Raw genomic sequence first — 19,348 nt, 5'->3', positions numbered from 1 at the left:
AAGTTTCTGAAATGATCGTTTGTTCTGTTTTTGTGTTTCAGAATCTTCCTGTTGGAGCGGAGCCTGTGGGAGCCCTGAACCTCTCCTACATCTCCATGGTCAGTCTGAGTCTGAAGGTCACTCACACTCAAGGTCACTGAAGGTCACTCTTAGCATGACCTCATCATACGAAAACTGACCTAATCATCATCATCATCATCACATCGAACACAAAGCTGCCGTTCAGACGCGGCGTCACGGCGGTCCAGTTTCGGAGCAGGATCTGTGTGGACGTGCGTCTGGGGCGTCCTGTGTTTTTGTGGCACATCGTCAGGCGTCAGCGCGGAGAGAATCTGACATCGATGCAGCTCGTCTTGAGTGTTCAGGTGTTCAGGCCAATGCGTCAGTGTCAAGTTGAAAAAACTGAACTTTTGGTGTTGGACACGCAGCGTCAACCAATCCAGAACGAGTATCCAGAGACGAAGCGACAGAAGAAGGAAGAGAAAAACCCGGGAGCCACAAACACCAGAACAAGAAATCTACACGAGTCATGAGTGGAGGATGAATATAAACACGCTGCAGTCGTCGAGACGATCGCCTCCACTGATGGTTTTATGTGATAAATACACTAAAGTAAAAAACAAGGCTCTCGGCGACTACAGCGACGCTCTGGACGCGTCAATATGACAAAGAAACACGTCAGAGACGCCTGAACACAAATACAAAGACTCCAACTAGAGGCTTTTTGACGCCGCGTCTGAACGCAGCAAAACTATTTCACTGTTCAAACGACTTGACTGAAATTTTACTCTTAAAAAAACAGAGGAAGTACTTCGTGGTCGTCCGCAGGGACACGCCCCCAGGACACGCCCCCAGGACACGCCCCCGTGACACACACTTCCCTCTACAGTTTGATTTTCTTAAAAGTTCATTGCGTAACTTTTTTGGTAGATGGTCCACACCCTATTGTTGTTTCCTGGAATGATGTTTAATTTAATTATCTCCATGGAGACAGGCAGAAATGACAAATTACAGGTCGGATCTGTGGAGAAGAGGGCCGCTCATGTTTATAATGCATGATTTTTAATCAGTAAAAAACAACAACCAGGGTCTAAACCAGGTCTAAACCAGGACTAAACCAGGTCTTAAACCAGGTTCTAAACCAGGACTAAACCAGGTAAACCAGGTCTAAAAGGAAAGTCTAAACCAGGGTCTAAACCAGGACTAAACCAGGACTAAACCAAAAGATTAAACCAGGACTATTTAAAATGTCTAAATGATAACAGAATGATCCGGGGGGTCAGAGGTCAAACTACAGAGACACAAACACATCATGTCTTATTTCTTTTTCAGGTGAGTGATGCCACCAAACTGCGCCCGAAAGCCGAGTTCTGTTTCGGTGAGTTTTCCTCCACTTCCCGTGTTTACTTCCTGCTTCCTCCCTGCCTTCCTGCTGTACTTCCTGGTTCGTTCCGCTCTTTTTGTCCCTCCTGGCTTGTTGTAGCGTTGCGTCCGGTTGTTTGTGCGTCTCAGAGGAAGTTGTACAGTGACCTGAGTTCACACACACGCACTTTATTGTGTCGAAGCTTCAGCCGTTTCCTCTGAATCTGACTTAAGCGCGTCCAAACCGCCGCACCACACGGCCAACGCTGAACGCTGAACGCCGAACGCCGAACGCCGAACGCCGAACGCTGAACGCCGTCTGACGTTTCACCACACGAGCTCCCGACGCACGAGCTCCGGCGGCGTTCCCGACAGACAGAAATACAAGCTTGATTTTGACTAAAAAGGTCTAAACTAGGATTAAACCAGGTCAACACAGGTCAAAACCAGGACTTAAAACCAGGACTAAACCAGTCTAAACCACCTAAACCAGGACTAAAAGAAACCAGGACTAAACAGGTAAACCAGGTCTAAACCAGGTCTAAACCAGGACTAAACTAAACCAGGACTAAACAGGACTAAACAAAGTATAAACCAGGTCTAAACCAGGACTAAACCAGGTCCAGTTCCAGGACTAAACTAAACCAGGACTAAAAGAGGTCTAAACCAGGACCAGGACTAAACCAGTCTAAACCAGGACTAAACCAGAGTATCTAAACCAGGACTAAAACTAAACCAGTAAATAAACTAAAAACAGGTAAACTAAACCAGGACTAAACTAAACCAGGACTAAACCAGGTCAAAACCAGGTCTAAACCAGGACTAAACTCTAAACCAGGTAAACCAGGTAAACCAGGTCTAAATCAGTCTCTTTGATTTGTTACACTTAACCAATCATAGAGATGAGGTTTCGATGAGGCTGGTTTTGACCAATCAGATCGCGTCACTGCAACATTTCCTGTTTCTTACTGAGTCAGATCGGTTCATTTTGGATCGATTGCTTCTGCCTCGGCATCTTGGATCTTCACTGTGAATTTTCTTCACTGTGAATTTTGACTCTTGAATTTGAAGGCTTGAAAATATTTGTGCTGAATATTTAAAATGTGATTTTTTTTTATATATTGAATGTTATACACTGAAAATGTACACTTAAAATTTCAGCAAACAAAAATTAATAATAAAAATAATTAAATAATTAAATCAAAGTGAGAAATTCAACATTTGATGAAACAAATTATCTTCCATATAAACATCGCTGAACAGGAATGTGCAAAAATATTGAAATATCATTATATGGTATCGTTTAAATTGATGATACAGTATCGATATCGTGGGCTGCTGTGTCGATACTTTGCCAAGAGGATTTTTTTTCTTATATTTTACTAAATTATTTTGTGAAAAGCTCAGTAAATGTTCTCGTTTCAGTGATAAACGCTGGAATGAGGAAGTTTTACCTTCAGGCCAACGACCAGCAGGACCTGGTGGAGTGGATCTCTGTCCTCAACAACGCAACCAAAATCACTGTGAGTCTCAGAACGGGCTAGACCACCAGGACTAGACCAGACCAGGACTAGACCAGGACTAGACCCAGGACTACACCAGGACTGACAAGGACTGACACCAGGACTACAGGACTTAGGACCAGGACTAGACCAGGACTGGACACCGGGACTGACACCGGACTAGACCAGGACTACACCAGGACTGAACCAGGACTGAACCAGGACTGAACCGGGACTAACGACCAGGAACTGAACCGGACTAGACCAGGACTAGGACCAGGACTAGACACTAGGACTAGACCGGACTAGACTAGACAGGACTACCCAGGACTGGACCAGGACTAGACCAGGACTACAGGACTAACCGGGACTAGACCAGGTCTGACCAGGACAGGACCACGGGACTAACCAGGACTGACCAGGACTGACACCAGGACTGAACCGGGACTAGACCAGGAACCGGACTGAACCAGGACTAGACCGGACTGGACTAGACAGGACCTTAGACCAGGACTAGGACTAGACCAGGACTAGACCAGGACTGAACGGGACTAGACCAGGACTAGACCAGGACTAACACCAGACTAGAAGCTGGACTAGACTGAAGACTGGACCAGGACTAGACCAGGGACCCAGTGACAGAGACAGGACCCAGGACTGAACCGGGTAGGACCAGGGTGCTAAGCAGGATGGACCCAGACTAAAACAGACTAAATGGACCCTAACCAGGACAGACCCCTACTCAAGACTTAAACGGACTCGAACAGGACTGAACCAGGACTAGACCAGTGACACTCTGCGAACTTCACTCGAACCAGTGACCTAACTGGGACTACACAGCACTGGCGTCGTAAACCGGCGCCGTGACAGACTCAGGAGCGTTCGAAACCAGGACTTAAACCGAAGTACTAGATCAGGACGTCACAATCGTATAGTACTCTTCATACACCTCTCCCTGTTGACGCTGTTTTATTACTCGTAAGTCTCCTTCCTCTCACTGTTGCAAGTATTCCTTCTAGTCCAAGTTGGTCTAGTCCCGGTTCAGTCCTGGTCTAGTCCCAGTTCAGTCCTGGTCTAGTCCCGGTTCAGTCCTGGTCTAGTCCTGGTCCAGTCCTGGTTCAGACCCGGTCTAGTCCCGGTTCAGTCCTGGTCTAGTCCTGGTCCAGTCCTGGTTCAGACCTGGTCTAGTCCCGGTTCAGTCCTGGTCTAGTCCTGGTCCAGTCCTGGTTCAGACCTGGTCTAGTCCCGGTTCAGTCCTGGTCTAGTCCTTGTCCAGTCCTGGTCTAGTCCTGGTCTAGTCCTGGTCTAGTCCCGGTTCAGTCCTGGTGTAGTCCTGGTCTAGTCCTGGTCTAGTCCCGGTTCAGTCCTGGTGTAGTCCTGCTTTAGCCCTGGTCTAGTCCTGGTCTAGTCCCGGTTCAGTCCTGGTCTAGTCCCGGTTCAGTCCCGGTTCAGTCCCGGTTCAGTCCTGGTCCAGTCCTGGTCTAGTCCTGGTCTAGTCCCGGTTCAGTCCTGGTCTAGTCCTGGTCTAGTCCTTGTCCAGTCCTGGTCTAGTCCTGGTCTAGTCCCGGTTCAGTCCTGGTCTAGTCCTGGTCTAGTCCTGGTCCAGTCCTGGTCTAGTTCCGGTTCAGTCCCGGTTCAGTCCTGGTTCAGTCCTGGTGTAGTCCTGGTCTAGTCCTGGTGTAGTCCCGGTTCAGTCCTGGTCTAGTCCTGGTCTAGTCCCGGTTCAGTCCTGGTTCAGTCCCGGTTCAGTCTTGGTGTAGTCCTGGTTCAGTCCTGGTCTAGTCCTGGTCTAGTCCCGGTTCAGTCCTGGTTTAGTCCTGGTCTAGTCCCGGTTCTGAGACTCACAGTGATTTTGGTTGCGTTGTTGAGGACAGAGATCCACTCCACCAGGTCCTGCTGGTCGTTGGCCTGAAGGTAAAACTTCCTCATTCCAGCGTTTATCACTGAAACGGCACAGAACATTTACTGAGCTTTTCACAAAATAATTTAGTAAAATATAAGAAAAAAAATCCTCTTGGCAAAGTATCGACACAGCAGCCCACGATATCGATACTGTATCATCAATTTAAACGATACCATATAATGATATTTCAATATTTTTGCACATTCCTATTCAGCGATGTTTATATGGAAGATAATTTGTTTCATCAAATGTTGAATTTCTCACTTTGATTTAATTATTTAATTATTTTTATTATTAATTTTTGTTTGCTGAAATTTTAAGTGTACATTTTCAGTGTATAACATTCAATATATAAAAAAAAAAATCACATTTTAAATATTCAGCACAAATATTTTCAAGCCTTCAAATTCAAGAGTCAAAATTCAGAGTGTAAAATTCACAGCGAAGAAAATTCACAGTGAAGATCCAAGATGCCGAGGCAGAAGCAATCGATCCAAAATGAACCGATCTGACTCAGTAAGAAACAGGAAATGTTGCAGTGACGCGATCTGATTGGTCAAAACCAGCCTCATCGAAACCTCATCTCTTTGATTGGTTAAGTGTAACAAATCAAAGAGACTGATTTAGACCTGGTTTAGACCTGGTTTAGACCTGGTTTAGACCTGGTTTAGACTTTGTTTAGTCCTGGTTTAGTCCTGGTTTAGACCTGGTTTAGACCTGGTTTAGTCCTGGTTTAGACCTCTTTTAGTCCTGGTTTAGACCTGGTTTAGTCCTGGTTTAGACTTTGTTTAGTCCTGGTTTAGACTTTGTTTAGTCCTGGTTTAGACCTGGTTTAGACTTTGTTTAGTCCTGGTTTAGACCTGGTTTAGACTTTGTTTAGTCCTGGTTTAGACCTGGTTTAGACCTGGTTTAGTCCCTGGTTTAGACCTGGTTTAGTCCGGGTTTAGACCTGGTTTAGTCCTGGTTTAGACCACTTTTAGTCCTGGTTTAGACCTGGTTTAGACCTCTTTTAGTCCTGGTTTAGACCTGGTTTAGTCCTGGTTTAGACCTGGTTTATACTTTGTTTAGTCCTGGTTTAGTCCTGGTTTAGACCTGGTTTAGACCTGGTTTAGACCTGGTTTAGACCTGGTTTAGACTTTGTTTAGTCCTGGTTTAGTCCTGGTTTAGACCTGGTTTAGACCTGGTTTAGTCCTGGTTTAGACCTGGTTTAGTCCTGGTTTAGACCTCTTTTAGTCCTGGTTTAGACCTGGTTTAGTCCTGGTTTAGACTTTGTTTAGTCCTGGTTTAGACCTGGTTTAGACTTTGTTTAGTCCTGGTTTAGTCCTGGTTTAGACTTTGTTTAGTCCTGGTTTAGACCTGGTTTAGTTTAGTCCTGGTTTAGACCTGGTTTAGACCTGGTTTAGTCCTGGTTTAGACCTGGTTTAGTCCGGGTTTAGACCTGGTTTAGTCCTGGTTTAGACCACTTTTAGTCCTGGTTTAGACCTGGTTTAGACCTCTTTTAGTCCTGGTTTAGACCTGGTTTAGTCCTGGTTTAGACCTGGTTTATACTTTGTTTAGTCCTGGTTTAGTCCTGGTTTAGACCTGTGTTTGGACCTGGTTTAGACCTGGTTTAATCCTAGTTTAGACCTTTTTAGTCAAAATCAAGCTTGTATTTCTGTCTGTCGGGAACGCCGCCGGAGCTCGTGCGTCGGGAGCTTGTGTGGTGAAACGTCAGACGGCGTTCAGCGTTCGGCGTTCGGCGTTCGGCGTTCGGCGTTCGGCGTTCGGCGTTCGGCGTTCGGCGTTCGGCGTTCGGCGTTCGGCGTTCAGCGTTCGCCGTGTGGTGCGGCGGTTTGGACGCGCTTAAGTCAGATTCAGAGGAAACGGCTGAAGCTTCGACACAATAAAGTGCGTGTGTGTGAACTCAGGTCACTGTACAACTTCCTCTGAGACGCACAAACAACCGGACGCGACGCTACAACAAGCCAGGAGGGACAAAAGAGCGGAACGAACCAGGAAGTACAGCAGGAAGGCAGGGAGGAAGCAGGAAGTAAACACGGGAAGTGGAGGAAAACTCACCGAAACAGAACTCGGCTTTCGGGCGCAGTTTGGTGGCATCACTCACCTGAAAAAGAAATAAGACATGATGTGTTTGTGTCTCTGTAGTTTGACCTCTGACCCCCCGGATCATTCTGTTATCATTTAGACATTTTAAATTGTCCTGGTTTAGATCTTTTTTAGTCCTGGTTTAGTCCTGGTTTAGACCTGGTTTAGACCTGGTTTTTAGACCTGTTTTTAGACCTGGTTTAGACCTGGTTTAGTCCTGGTTTAGACCTGGTTTAATCCTGGTTTATACCTTGTTGTTTTTACTGATTAAAAATCATGCATTATAAACATGAGCGGCCCTCTTCTCCACAGATCCGACCTGTAATTTGTCATTTCTGCCTGTCTCCATGGAGATAATTAAATTAAACATCATTCCAGGAAACAACAATAGGGTGCGGACCATCTACCAAAAAAGTTACGCAATGAACTTTTAAGAAAATCAAACTGTAGAGGGAAGTGTGTGTCACGGGGGCGTGTCCTGGGGGCGTGTCCTGGGGGCGTGTCCCTGCGGACGACCACGAAGTACTTCCTCTGTTTTTTTAAGAGTAAAATTTCAGTCAAGTCGTTTGAACAGTGAAATAGTTTTGCTGCGTTCAGACGCGGCGTCAAAAAGCCTCTAGTTGGAGTCTTTGTATTTGCGTCTCTGACGTGTTTCTTTGTCATATTGACGCGTCCAGAGCGTCGCTGTGGTCACCGAGAGCCTTGTTTTTTACTTTAGTGTATTTATCACATAAAACCATCAGTGGAGGCGATCGTCTCGACGACTGCAGCGTGTTTATATTCATCCTCCACTCATGACTCGTGTAGATTTCTTGTTCTGTTTGTGGCTCCCGGGTTTTTCTCTTCCTTCTTCTGTCGCTTCGTCTCTGGATACTCGTTCTGGATTGGTTGACGCTGCGTGTCCAACACCAAAAGTTCAGTTTTTTCAACTTGACACTGACGCATTGGCCTGAACACCTGAACACTCAAGACGAGCTGCATCGATGTCAGATTCTCTCCGCGCTGACGCCTGACGATGTGCCTCAAAAACACAGGACGCCCCAGACGCACGTCCACACAGATCCTGCTCCGAAACTGGACGCCGTGACGCCGCCGTCTGAACGCAGCTTTAGTCCAGTTCGATGTGATGATGATGATGATGATGATGATTAGGTCAGTTTTCGTATGATGAGGTCATGCTAAGAGTGACCTTCAGTGACCTTGAGTGACCTTCAGACTCAGACTGACCATGGAGATGTAGGAGAGGTTCAGGGCTCCCACAGGCTCCGCTCCAACAGGAAGATTCTGAAACACAAAAAACAGAACAAACGATCATTTCAGAAACTTTAAAAGGTTTAACTAGAGTCACTAAATATGAACGAACGAACAACGAAAGAAACGAGAGAAGAAGGTTTAGAGAAAAGATCTGGGTTTTTCAGGAATTATGATTCATACCACAGAACTGGAAGTAGTAACACTGGTAGTAGTATTTAGTAGTAGTAGTAGTAAAAGTATTAGTACCTGTGGATTATTCATGTACTAAAGCAATGGCTGCAGTTGTAGTAGTAGTAGTAGTAGTAGTAGTAGTAGTGGTCAGTGTTGGGAGGTCACTTTTAAAATGTAATCCCCTACAGATTACAGATTACACACACCAAAATGTAGTTTGTAACATAATCCACTTGAATTACTTAAAGTGAGTAATGTAATCTGATTACTTTAGATTACTTGATTTGCTGTAAAGAAGCGAAGACGAGGAAATCTTTGGTTTAACCAGATTAAAAATATTATTGATAGAAAACGAAGAAACACGTCCACACAGCAGGATTTAGTCCTGTTCAATCCTGGTTTAGACCTGGTTTAGTCCTGGTTTAGTTTCCTGGTTTAGACCTGGTTTAGTCCTGGTTTAGTCCTGGTTTAGACCTGGTTTAGACCTGGTTTAGTCCTGGTTTAGTCCTGGTTTAGACCTGGTTTAGTCCTGGTTTAGACCTGGTTTAGTCCTGGTTTAGACCTGGTTTAGTCCTGGTTTAGTCCTGGTTTAGTCCTGGTTTAGACCTGGTTTAGTCCTGGTTTAGTTTTCGGCAATGGATGGAATTACGGGGGAAAAAAAGAAGAAGGGATACAGCCCAAAATGTATTCAAAAGTATTAGTACCTGGGGGTTGTCCATGTACCAGAGCAGTTTTCCCTGCGCTGGGTCCAGGAGGAAGTATCTCCTGTAGAAGCGTCCGCTCTGCTCCTGCTCCTCCACGTCCAGGAAACCACAGATCCTGTTCAGACGATCCACGTACGGCATCTTCACACCCAGGAACGAGACCAGAGAGGAGAGAAGAACCAGGACCAGGACCAGGACCAGGACCAGGACCAGGAGAGGAAAAAAAGTACCAGGAGAGGAGAGAAGGAGAGAGGAGAGAAGAGAAGATTAGAGAGAGACCAGGGAGGAGAGAGGAAAGGAGGAGAGACCCAGGAAACCAGGAGAGGGAGGGGAGAGCAGGTCTGGTCCTAGTCCCTGGTCAGGTTCTGGTTGAGCCCGAAGAGGAGCAGATCCAGGAGAGAGACCGGAGAGGAAAAGATCCGCTCTGATCCTGGTTCTTGTTCAGGTTCTTGTTCTGGTTCTGGTCTGGTTCTGGTCTGGTTCTGGTCTGGTTCTGGTCTGGTTCTGGTCTGGTTCTGGTCGAGCCCGGTGAGGAGAGACCCCGCCTGGGGCCCCACGCTGGAGAAACTGGGGAGAAGAAGGAGAAGTTAAAAAAGCAGCAGCAAAATGATGAAGATTTTAAACAATAAACTGTTGACGTGATGAGCTCAGTGTCGAACCCTCGAGTTTAAAGATCAAACCTCCTGAAGATTTACTCCTCTGAGCAAAACCTGAAAAACCCCTGAAAAACCCCCAGAGCCGACGAGCGGGTGGGGGGGGGCAGGGTGGGACGATGATTAACAGCTGAGCCTGCTTTAGTCCTGGTTTAGATCCTGTTTTAGTCCTGGTTTAGACCCGTTTTAGTCCTGGTTTAGACCCGTTTTAGTCCTGGTTTAGATCCTGTTTTAGTCCTGGTTTAGACCCGGTTTCAGTCCCGGTTTAGACCCAGTTTCAGTCCTGGTTTGGATCCTGTTTCAGTCCTGGTTAAGACCCTTTTAGTCCTGGTTTAGATTCTGGTTTAGACCCGGTTTCAGTCCCGGTTTAGACCTTGTTTCAGTCCCGGTTTAGACCCTGTTTCAGTCCCAGTTTAGACCCTTGTTTCAGTCCTGGTTTAGACCTTGTTTCAGTCCCAGTTTAGACCTTGTTTCAGTCCCGGTTTAGACCTTGTTTCAGTCCCGGTTTAGACCTTGTTTCAGTCCCGGTTTAGACCTTGTTTCAGTCCCGGTTTAGACCTTGTTTCAGTCCCGGTTTAGACCTTGTTTCAGTCCCGGTTTAGACCTTGTTTCAGTCCCGGTTTAGACCTTGTTTCAGTCCCGGTTTAGACCTTGTTTCAGTCCCGGTTTAGACCTTGTTTCAGTCCCGGTTTAGACCTTTAGACCTTGTTTCAGTCCCGGTTTAGACCTTGTTTCAGTCCTGGTTTTAATCAGGGGCGAGGTACACACTTCTGTTTTGGACCCATTTACACAGAGAATCAGGAGAAAAAAGTGTTTTTGGTGTTTAGTGGCCTGTTCACCTGAGCTGAGACAGGAGTGCTCAGGTGTGACAGGTGTGACAGGTGTGACAGGAGTGCAGGTGCGACAGGAGTGCTCAGGTGTGACAGGTGCGACAGGTGTGTGACAGGAGTGCTCAGGTGTGACAGGTGAGAGCGTCCAGGTGCAGTTTGCCGCCGTGTACCTGTCAGAACTCTTCCATCTTAAGTTTGTATCTTAAATAAACAGATCTTTAACGTGACGCGTCTGTGGAGCCGATTCCAAACAAACAAACACACGTCAACATCTGTCAATCAAACCTGGAGATTCTGTCCTGAGACAGAATGATGTCCATATGACATCAACAGATTCTAAAACATGAACACGAACAGAATAAAAAAAAAATACACATTTAGATTTGTAATTTCTGCAAAACTCATCCAAGAATCCCACATGTTTCAGAAGATATTTGCAGAGCTTTAAACTTCAGGGGCAGATGTTTTTACACAGATGGAGACAAATGTCTCTGATCTGGTCAAGATTGGAAAACTTTTATCAGATTCTTTGTCGTTTTCAGATTTATGATCTACTTATTAGTGTTGTAGTCAAGACCGAACTAATCGAGACCACGACCAGTCCAAGACCACAGGGTCCCAAAACCAGGACAAGACTAAGACCAAGACAAGACCAAGACCGAGACCACAGCCCATCGAGACCAAATCAAGACCATCTTTGTCATTTTCTACATTTATTTGTATTTTAGTTATTTGGCACATTTATATCAATGTTTTTTGTTTTGTTTTTTTAAATAAATCTATCTCCATTTGATCTGATAAATGTTTATTTAAGCTTCTGCACTGAAAAACTCTACGCTGTTTTTTTGGGCCCTGATCCACAGTTTGAGAAGCTCTTCTTTAAGACAACTTCCTCTGACACTTTACACAAAACTGAACAAAGTGAAGAAAGTGGGGAGGATTTTTAAACCTGTTTTAGCAAGTTTCTAACTGGAGTCAGACCTCGAGTCCGACAAGAACAAGTCCATGCGCCTGCAAGACCGAGACAAGATCGAGTCCAAACACAATTGAGTCCGAGACAAGACCAAGACGGTAAAAAAACGGTCTTTAGGCCAAGTTTGGTCTCGAGTATGAAGACACTACTCACTAGCTCTGAATTGGTTGTATAATCACATTTCCTCAATGACTCAACTCATCAAAAAATCTCAAATTTAGGCAATAAATGTTTAAAGAAGCTACAATCCATTTACCAGAGTTTCCCCTGAAAAACTTCACCTGTTTTTAGATTCAGTGACACTCGATTACAGATTTACTCGATACAAGACTGATGACGAACTACAATCATGTCAAACTGATTTCAAACACTTATATCGAGAATTTAGCATCTTTGAATTTATTATCAGGCCAAGAACACTGATCCTAAACTGGTTTTAAGTCTGTTTATCTCAAACCGAACCTCCATAAATGTATTTAAAGTCCTTTAACACTGAGCACCGACACTTCACTCTCGTCTAGAGGTCGTTTATTTTAAGAGATTTTAAAATTATCTTGTGGCACTTAAGTCATTTCCTGATAGATATAAGTGTTTATATTTTAACATTTGGCCAAGTTTTTGCAGTGCAGGGAGGGCATCTTAGACAGCAGCTTTTACACAGAATAAAACCAAATTGTGACACGGGGGGCAGAGTGAGCAGTCGTCCCTGTTTCCTCGGGACAGTCACAGTGTTGAGCCTGTGTCTCTTGTCCCAGCAGATTTATACAAAACCACTGAGTAGTTTTATACAAGAAATGTCCCAAATGTCCCTATTTTTGACCAATCTGATCTAAACCAGGACTAAATTAAGATTAAACCAGAATGACATCAGGTCTAAACCAGGACTATCACAGTTTTTGATTAATCTGATCCTGCCAACAGTAAAAAGGAGCATAAATTCTTCATTTGTTTTGCCAAAAATCGGAAAAATGAGTTTGTGAATGAAAATAAGTTCCTCAGATCATGAGAAAGCACAATGTTCCCACAATGTTCCCACAATGTTCCACGCTCTCTTCACTGTTTCAAAACCCACGTGTTCCAGGTTAGAATTTAGAAAATCTGGTCACACTACAGGGAGGGCATCTGACACATTTATCTCTCACACTGATCATATTGATGAGTGTTTTGTTCCTTCGTTTACGGCTCCGGCTCTGGTCGTGTGAGTCTTCGTCACGTGTCGTTTGTTTGAGTGGAACATTTTTCAGGCGTGGCCCAAACAGCTGAGCTCATGACTGCGCCAAAATAAACGACTGAAGAATAATCACATTATGTCACATTACACAATAAACACACACTGATACTGGGGTGTTCTACATGTGTGTCTATGGCGGAACGGTCAGCAGTTACCATGGTGACGTCCCTGTTTACCCGAGACAGTCCCAGTTTAAAGCCCCGTGTCTTCTGTCCCAGCGGATTTATACAAAACTAGAGTCACCAGAAATTCAAAATAAAAAACTTCCGAGTTCACACAGTCATGGAAATCCTGGAAAGTCAAGGAAATTGAAAATGTCATTTTTCAGGCCTGGAAAAGTCAGGGAATTTTATAAATGCAGTGAAAGTTTTGGAAAAGTGATGGAATTTTTTGTCTCTCTTTGAGTTCTCATTAGACTATTCTGATTATTTGTGAACGTCTGAGTCTTTTGTTTAAAAGAGACGACAATAAAAGCACTGACAGGATTTAAAATGTTTAAAAACTATAATCCCAAACCATAAGGTGAGTGGAAAGAGTTCACATTTCAGATTTAGACCTAAAAGTCTGATCAGTTCTACACATGGAGGTGCTGTAAAGTCATGGAAAATTCACTTTAGCGCATGAAAAAGTCATGGAAAAATTTTGAAATTTGTAAACTGGGACATCCCCGGTTTTGTGGTGGTTGGTAAGAATGTGAAACTAGTGCGTAATTAAGGAAAATTGTTACTCACTCAGCCCATTAACGACGAAAATGAGTCAGTATATTCACATTTTCTTTGTGTTTTGGTCGTTTTTAAGCAGCTTTTCTGTATTTTACCTAAACAAATGTCAGTTTCTGTTTCTCTTTACTGTTGTCAGGATCAGGTTGGTCAAAAATAGAGACACTGGGACTGTCCCGGGTAAACGAGGACGTCTGGTCACCTTATACAAAACCGGTGATTTGTTCCAATTTTATACAAAAAATGTCCCAGGTGTCTCTATTTTTAACTAAACTGATCCCAGTAACAGTAAAGAGAAACATAAACTGACATTTGTTCAGGTAAAATACAGAAAAGCTGCTTAAAAAACGACCAAAACACAAAGAAAATGTGAATATACTGACTCATGTTCCTCATGAATGGGCTGAGTGCAGAAGAGTTTTCCTTTTTTTTTTTTTATTTCACAATTTTATTATTACCAACCACAAAAAAAAACAAAAAACAAAAGAAAAAAAAAACAACAAAAAAAAAAAACGGGGATGTCCCAGTTTTTTATTTTGAATTTCTGGTGACTCTAGTTTTGTATAAATCCACTGGGACAGAAGACACGGGGCTTTAAACTTGGACTGTCTCGGGTAAACAGGGACGTCACCATGGTAACTGCTGACCGTTCCGCCATAGACATACATGTAGAACACCCCGGTATCAGTGTGTGTTTATGCTGTAATGTGACGTAATGTGATTGTTCTTCAGTGGTTTATTTTCCTGCGTTGATGAGCTCAGCTGTTTGGGCCACGCCTGAAAAATGTTCCACTCAAACAAACGACACGTGAAAAAGACGCGGCCCAGTTTATTTATTTTGGAAAATCTGATGACGCTAACGGAGACACAAAAGTCTGAAAAACTAAAATACAAAAAAGATTTAAAGAGCGAGTTTTCAGGAGTTTCAGGATTTTCAACTAAAAGATGAAAATGAAAGAAATGTTGGCAAACAGGGGTGTGCAAAAATCTCAAAATATTGAAATATCGCACCGTTTAATGTGATGATACAGTGTCGATATCTTGGGCTGCTCTATCGATACATCACCAAGAGGATTTTTTGTTTATTTTACTCAATTATTTAGTTCCAGCTACAGTTTTGTTGCTTATTTAGAGGAAGAAAACTTGTTTTTGTGACACATTTGACATTTTCTCTGTTTTGATGATTAAAATGTTTGTTTCATATTAACTTTGCGCAAGACATGGTTTAACAAAGACTTTTAGTATCACAGACATGATTTAGACTTTATTTTTTTAATAAACCGTATCTAATCGATGTGAAATATATCGTATCATATCGAAAGTGCACTGTATCGTATCGTGGCCTGTGTACCGAGGTGTGTATCGTATCGGCAACTTCTTAATGATACTGGTAGATAAAGATCTGCACATTCAACAAAAACTGCGACTGTGTGTTGGGTCCAAAAATAGTACAAAAAAAGGAAAGAGATCCGCACTGAAGTTCTTTGAAGCTCCCAAATTTTTATTTCAGTGACACCACAAAGTGACGTTTTGGGCCGAGTGCTTCATCAGACTGAAGCGTCACTTTGTGACTTTGTTTTGCCACTGAAATAAAAACCTGGGAGCTTCAAAAAAACTGCAGTGTGGATCTCTTTCCTTTTTCTGAACTTCTTAATGAAACTTAACCCTACTGGCTAATGCTAATGCTAAATGTAATTTTATTATGATTATTTTGTTTGTGATTTTTAAAAACGATTTTAGCATGAATTAAATTTATCTCTTAATCTGTAATGCACTTTAAATTATTTTGTGTACAAATTGTGCTGTACAAATAAACCTGCCTTGCTAATGCTAATGCTAATACTAGTGCTAATGCTAATGCTAGTGCTAGTTTGTGTGAAGTGTTTTTAAAGCGACTTGTTGAACCTAAATCAGTTGTTTGTGTTAAAATAAAGATGAGTTTGAAGTTTATCAAAGCCTCAGACAGAGCAGTGCCCTCAGCTAGCGTCTGAACCTCAGAGAAGGTTGTTGACGTGAGCTGAACTGTAGAAATCGTTGGTTTTGTGGCTCAGAGTCTCAGAGTGAAAGTTGAAGTTTGGTCCAAACCTCAGGAGGAAGTTCTATTGTTGAACTTCAACTGTAAAAAGATCAGGTGACTCCAAACGCCACGGGACAATACAACAAGTACTACACAAGTACTACACAAGTACTACACAAGTACTACACAAGTACTACAAGTACTACAAGTACTACACAAGTACTACACAAGTACTACAAGTACTACAAGTACTACACAAGTACTACAAGTACTACACAAGTACTGCACAAGTACTACAAGTACTGCACAAGTACTGCATAAGTACTGCATAAGTACTGCCTAAGTACTGCTGTCACCAGTGCAGGAGGACTGCAAGCAGTAGAAGTAGTAGTAGTGGTAGTAGTAGTAGTAGTAGTAATAATAGAGGTAGGCTAGTTGAAGTAGTAGTATCAGTAGTAGCACCTATAGATTTCCATGTACCAGAGCACTGATTGTAGTAATAGCAGCAGCAGTAGTAGTACTAGTAGTAGTAGTACTAGTTGTTTAGTTGTAATAGTAGTATGTTGTGGTAGTAGTAGTAGTAGTACTGGTAGTAGTAGTACCCCCTGTGTGTTATCTATGCATTAGGGCATTAATTGTTGTAATAGGGTAGTAATAGTATTTAGTGATGATAGTAGTAGTAGCAGCAACAGCAACAGTAGTAGTAGTAGTAGTAGTATTAGTAGCAGCGGTAGTAACAGTAGCATTTGGTAGTAGAGTGTTAGTAGTAGTAACAGTAGTAACAGTAGTAGTAGTAGTAGTAGTAGTAGTAGTAGTAGTAGTAGAAGAGGTAGTCTAGTTGTAGTAGTAGTAGTATCAGTAGTCCCACCCATGGGCTATCCATGTAGTAGTAGTAATAGTAGTAGTATTTGCTGGTAGTAGTAGTAGTAGTAGTAGTAGTAGTTTTTTTTAGTATCCACACCTGCTCAAATGAGGATCTAGTTTCGATGTGAGTTTTAATATTGATTATTGATTTGACCCAGTGCGTTTGACTCAGACTCAGGTGTTGTTTTTGTTGTCGTCGTGTATAATTACGATCACATGACTCCCATAAATCACAGACTCGTTAGTGTCATTACTTCAAAATGAGAGTTCACAGTCTGTTTTGTGTCTGACTCACATGACACACGATTATTATCATGAATATTCAGCCGTTCACACCAGATCACAGAAAATATCACAATAATCAGTATGGGGAAAATGTAAAGATGTGGTACGAATAAAAGTCTACATCTGACAGAAAATAAAATACACACAGATTAAAATAAAAGTGACATAACTGTTTGTCTTAAGTCCAAGTCAGAGGAAGTCAGTGGTAGAGTAGCCAAAGACTGTACAAGTACTTCAAAATAATATTACTCAAGTTGAAGTACAAAGTAGTGGTTCAAAATATACTTAAGTAAGAGTAAAAAGTATTTGGAAAAAAATTACAACTCAAGTCAGAATAACTTAAAGATACAGTGACCAGATTTTCAGAATTCTAAATTGGGACACACTCGGGTTTGGATGTTTGGTGTAAATAAAACCGTGAAAAGAACGAGGAACATTGTGCATTCTCAGGTCAGTCAGAATCTGAAGGGCGAATACTTTTACTACTACTACTACTACACTACTACTACTACTACTACTGATAATAATAATAATAATAATAATAATAATAATAATAATAATAATAATAATAATAATAATAATAATAATACTGATAATAATACATCAGACTCATATAAAGTTTTTTTTTGCACTCAAAGACGCTTTACAAACAAAACTGTCACTGCATTTTTATTTATTTTTTGATTAGTCAAAAACTGTGATAGTTCTGATTTAGACCTGATGTAGTCCTGGTTTATTCCTGGTTTAGTCCTGGTTTAGTCCTGGTTTAGTCCTGGTTTAGTCTTCGTTTAGTCCTGGTTTAGGTCAAACTGGTCAAAAATAGGGACACCTGGGACATTTCTTGTATAAAACTGGGATAAATCACAGAAACACTTTGTCACTTTAGACTCACTCACAGCGGGAAGAGGAAGCACAACTTTTACTCAAGTAAGAGTACAGTTACTGTTACTCAAGTAAAAATATGCTGCTAGAAAAGTACAATTTATTTTAAAAGTGCATAAATGTAACTACGTCCTCTGGTCCTGGTTCAGTTTTGTTTTGGTCTCGGTTTTGTCCTTGTTCCCATAAAACTACGAACCAAAAGTTTAAGCTCTAAAAAACACAAAACATAAACCTCCCAGACCACAACAAGTTTATTTACAAAGAACTTTAAAACTTTACGGCTGAACAATGTGCATTTAGGCACCTGTCACCTGTCACCTGTCACCTGTCACCTGTCACTCAGGTTGGTCTAGATTCATGTAAACGGCACAGATCTAAAGGAAATCCCCTCCAACAGTAAAACAAGTGACTTAAACTCAAAGCTCAATCTTAAATTAAAGCTGCTCTGTGTAACTTTTCCTGGTGAAGCTCTGCCAGAAGTGTTCCACAGTACGGCATTAACTTGTCTATCAGTTTCCATAGACACTCGAGAAGCAGGTGACAACCAGACCGAGTTACAGGTCAGATCTGTGGAATTTCAACATCTTTCTGAGCAAAAAAGAAAAAAAAACGTGTGAGTGAAACCAACGCAGGGCAGAGGAGTTTAATGCCATAGTGTGGAACATTAAGGCCAAAGCAATCCACTGAGACATGATTTAACACTGTTTAACCTTTATTTAACACTGTCAGATAGTTAACTTTACACTAAAACTATTATAACATATATTTAACACTGACAGACTTTAATATCAGGGTACATCTATTTAACACTGTCTGTTAGTTAACTTTACACTATCAAGGGAAACCTATTATAACACCTATTTAACACTGTCAGGGAGTTATAACACCTATTTAACACAGGCAAAATTAACTTTACACTATCGACGTACGTCTATTTTAAGTTTTTCCACTTTACAGATCATTATTCATCTGCTCCATATTTAACACTGTCAGATAGTTAACTTTACACTATCAGAGTGCATCTACTTTAAGGTTTTATTTATATCGCTCTTTTCACAGACACACGTATGTCACAAAGACGCTTTTCACATCATTATTCATCCGCTCCATATTTAACACTGTCAGATAGTTAATTTGACACTACCAGAGTAACGTATTATAACATCTATTTAAAACTGTCCGAGAGTTAATCTTACACTACATGGGTAACCTATTACAACATCTATTTCACTCTGTCAAATAGTTAAAATTACACTATCAGAGCAACCTATTATAACTCTGAATTTCAACATCTTTCTGAGCAAAAAAGAAAAAAAAAAAATGTGTGAGTGAAACCACGCGGGGCAGAGGAGTTTAATGCCATAGTGTGGAACATTTAACACTGTTTAACCTTTATTTAACACGGTCAGAGTTAACTTTACACTATCAGAGTGCGTCTACTTTAAGGTTTTATTTATATCGCTCTTTTCACAGACACACACTATGTCACAAAGACGCTTTTCACATCATTATTCATCCGCTCCATATTTAACACTGTCAGATAGTTAATTTGACACGACCAGGGAAACTCGGTGGAAATAAGCGCATTTAACCCACAGAAGTGTCCGTTTGCGTTGGCCGCGCTGTCACTGGCCCTGCACCTGTACTGTTCGTGTTTTGCGCTAAATTCGCGTCTTAGTTTCCCGTAAACGAGCCGAAACAGCGCGGATTCTGCGTCGGACGGGACATTTTTCTCGGTTAATGAGTAATTCGTGCACCACCGTATCGCCCCGGGCCCGACTCTCGCGTTTCCTGCATTCGCCCTGCCTTCGCTTCGCCAAACTTGAACATTTGCGGGGTTTTTTTTGCGGGTCGTGTGCAGTTTTGGGTCGGGTCGGAGGTTCGGGTGCGGGTTCGGCTGCGTTCGGCTGTTC

General features: G+C 42.3%; 1 protein-coding gene and 1 long non-coding RNA gene across 2 annotated transcripts in view; one reads left to right on the top strand and one right to left on the bottom strand.

Moving 5' to 3' along the window:
• Positions 1-38: 38 nt before the first annotated feature.
• On the top strand, positions 39-2,888 carry LOC129407932 (uncharacterized). Its single transcript, XR_008631785.1, has 3 exons — positions 39-98; positions 1,333-1,378; positions 2,788-2,888. It is a non-coding gene; the product is annotated as an uncharacterized LOC129407932 (long non-coding RNA).
• Positions 2,889-3,736: 848 nt separating this feature from the next.
• Positions 3,737-19,348, bottom strand: part of LOC110162897 (pleckstrin homology domain-containing family A member 1-like) — a 15,768-nt gene continuing 156 nt past the window's right edge. The window contains exons 2-6 of the mRNA XM_055149946.1: positions 8,982-9,548; positions 8,080-8,136; positions 6,826-6,871; positions 4,710-4,807; positions 3,737-3,772 (exon numbers count right to left, since the gene is read on the bottom strand). Of these exons, the coding sequence (XP_055005921.1) occupies positions 3,737-3,772; positions 4,710-4,807; positions 6,826-6,871; positions 8,080-8,136; positions 8,982-9,122 (378 nt within the window). The 5' untranslated portion in view covers positions 9,123-9,548. The remainder of the gene's footprint in view (positions 3,773-4,709; positions 4,808-6,825; positions 6,872-8,079; positions 8,137-8,981; positions 9,549-19,348) is intronic.

This window comes from Boleophthalmus pectinirostris, unplaced genomic scaffold (assembly GCF_026225935.1).
Source record: "Boleophthalmus pectinirostris isolate CB_2022bp ecotype Guang Dong unplaced genomic scaffold, ASM2622593v1 HiC_scaffold_14, whole genome shotgun sequence".
Classification (NCBI taxonomy): domain Eukaryota; kingdom Metazoa; phylum Chordata; class Actinopteri; order Gobiiformes; family Gobiidae; genus Boleophthalmus; species Boleophthalmus pectinirostris.
Note: the sequence above shows the minus strand (reverse complement) of the source record. Positions and strands in the feature narration are given on the sequence as shown.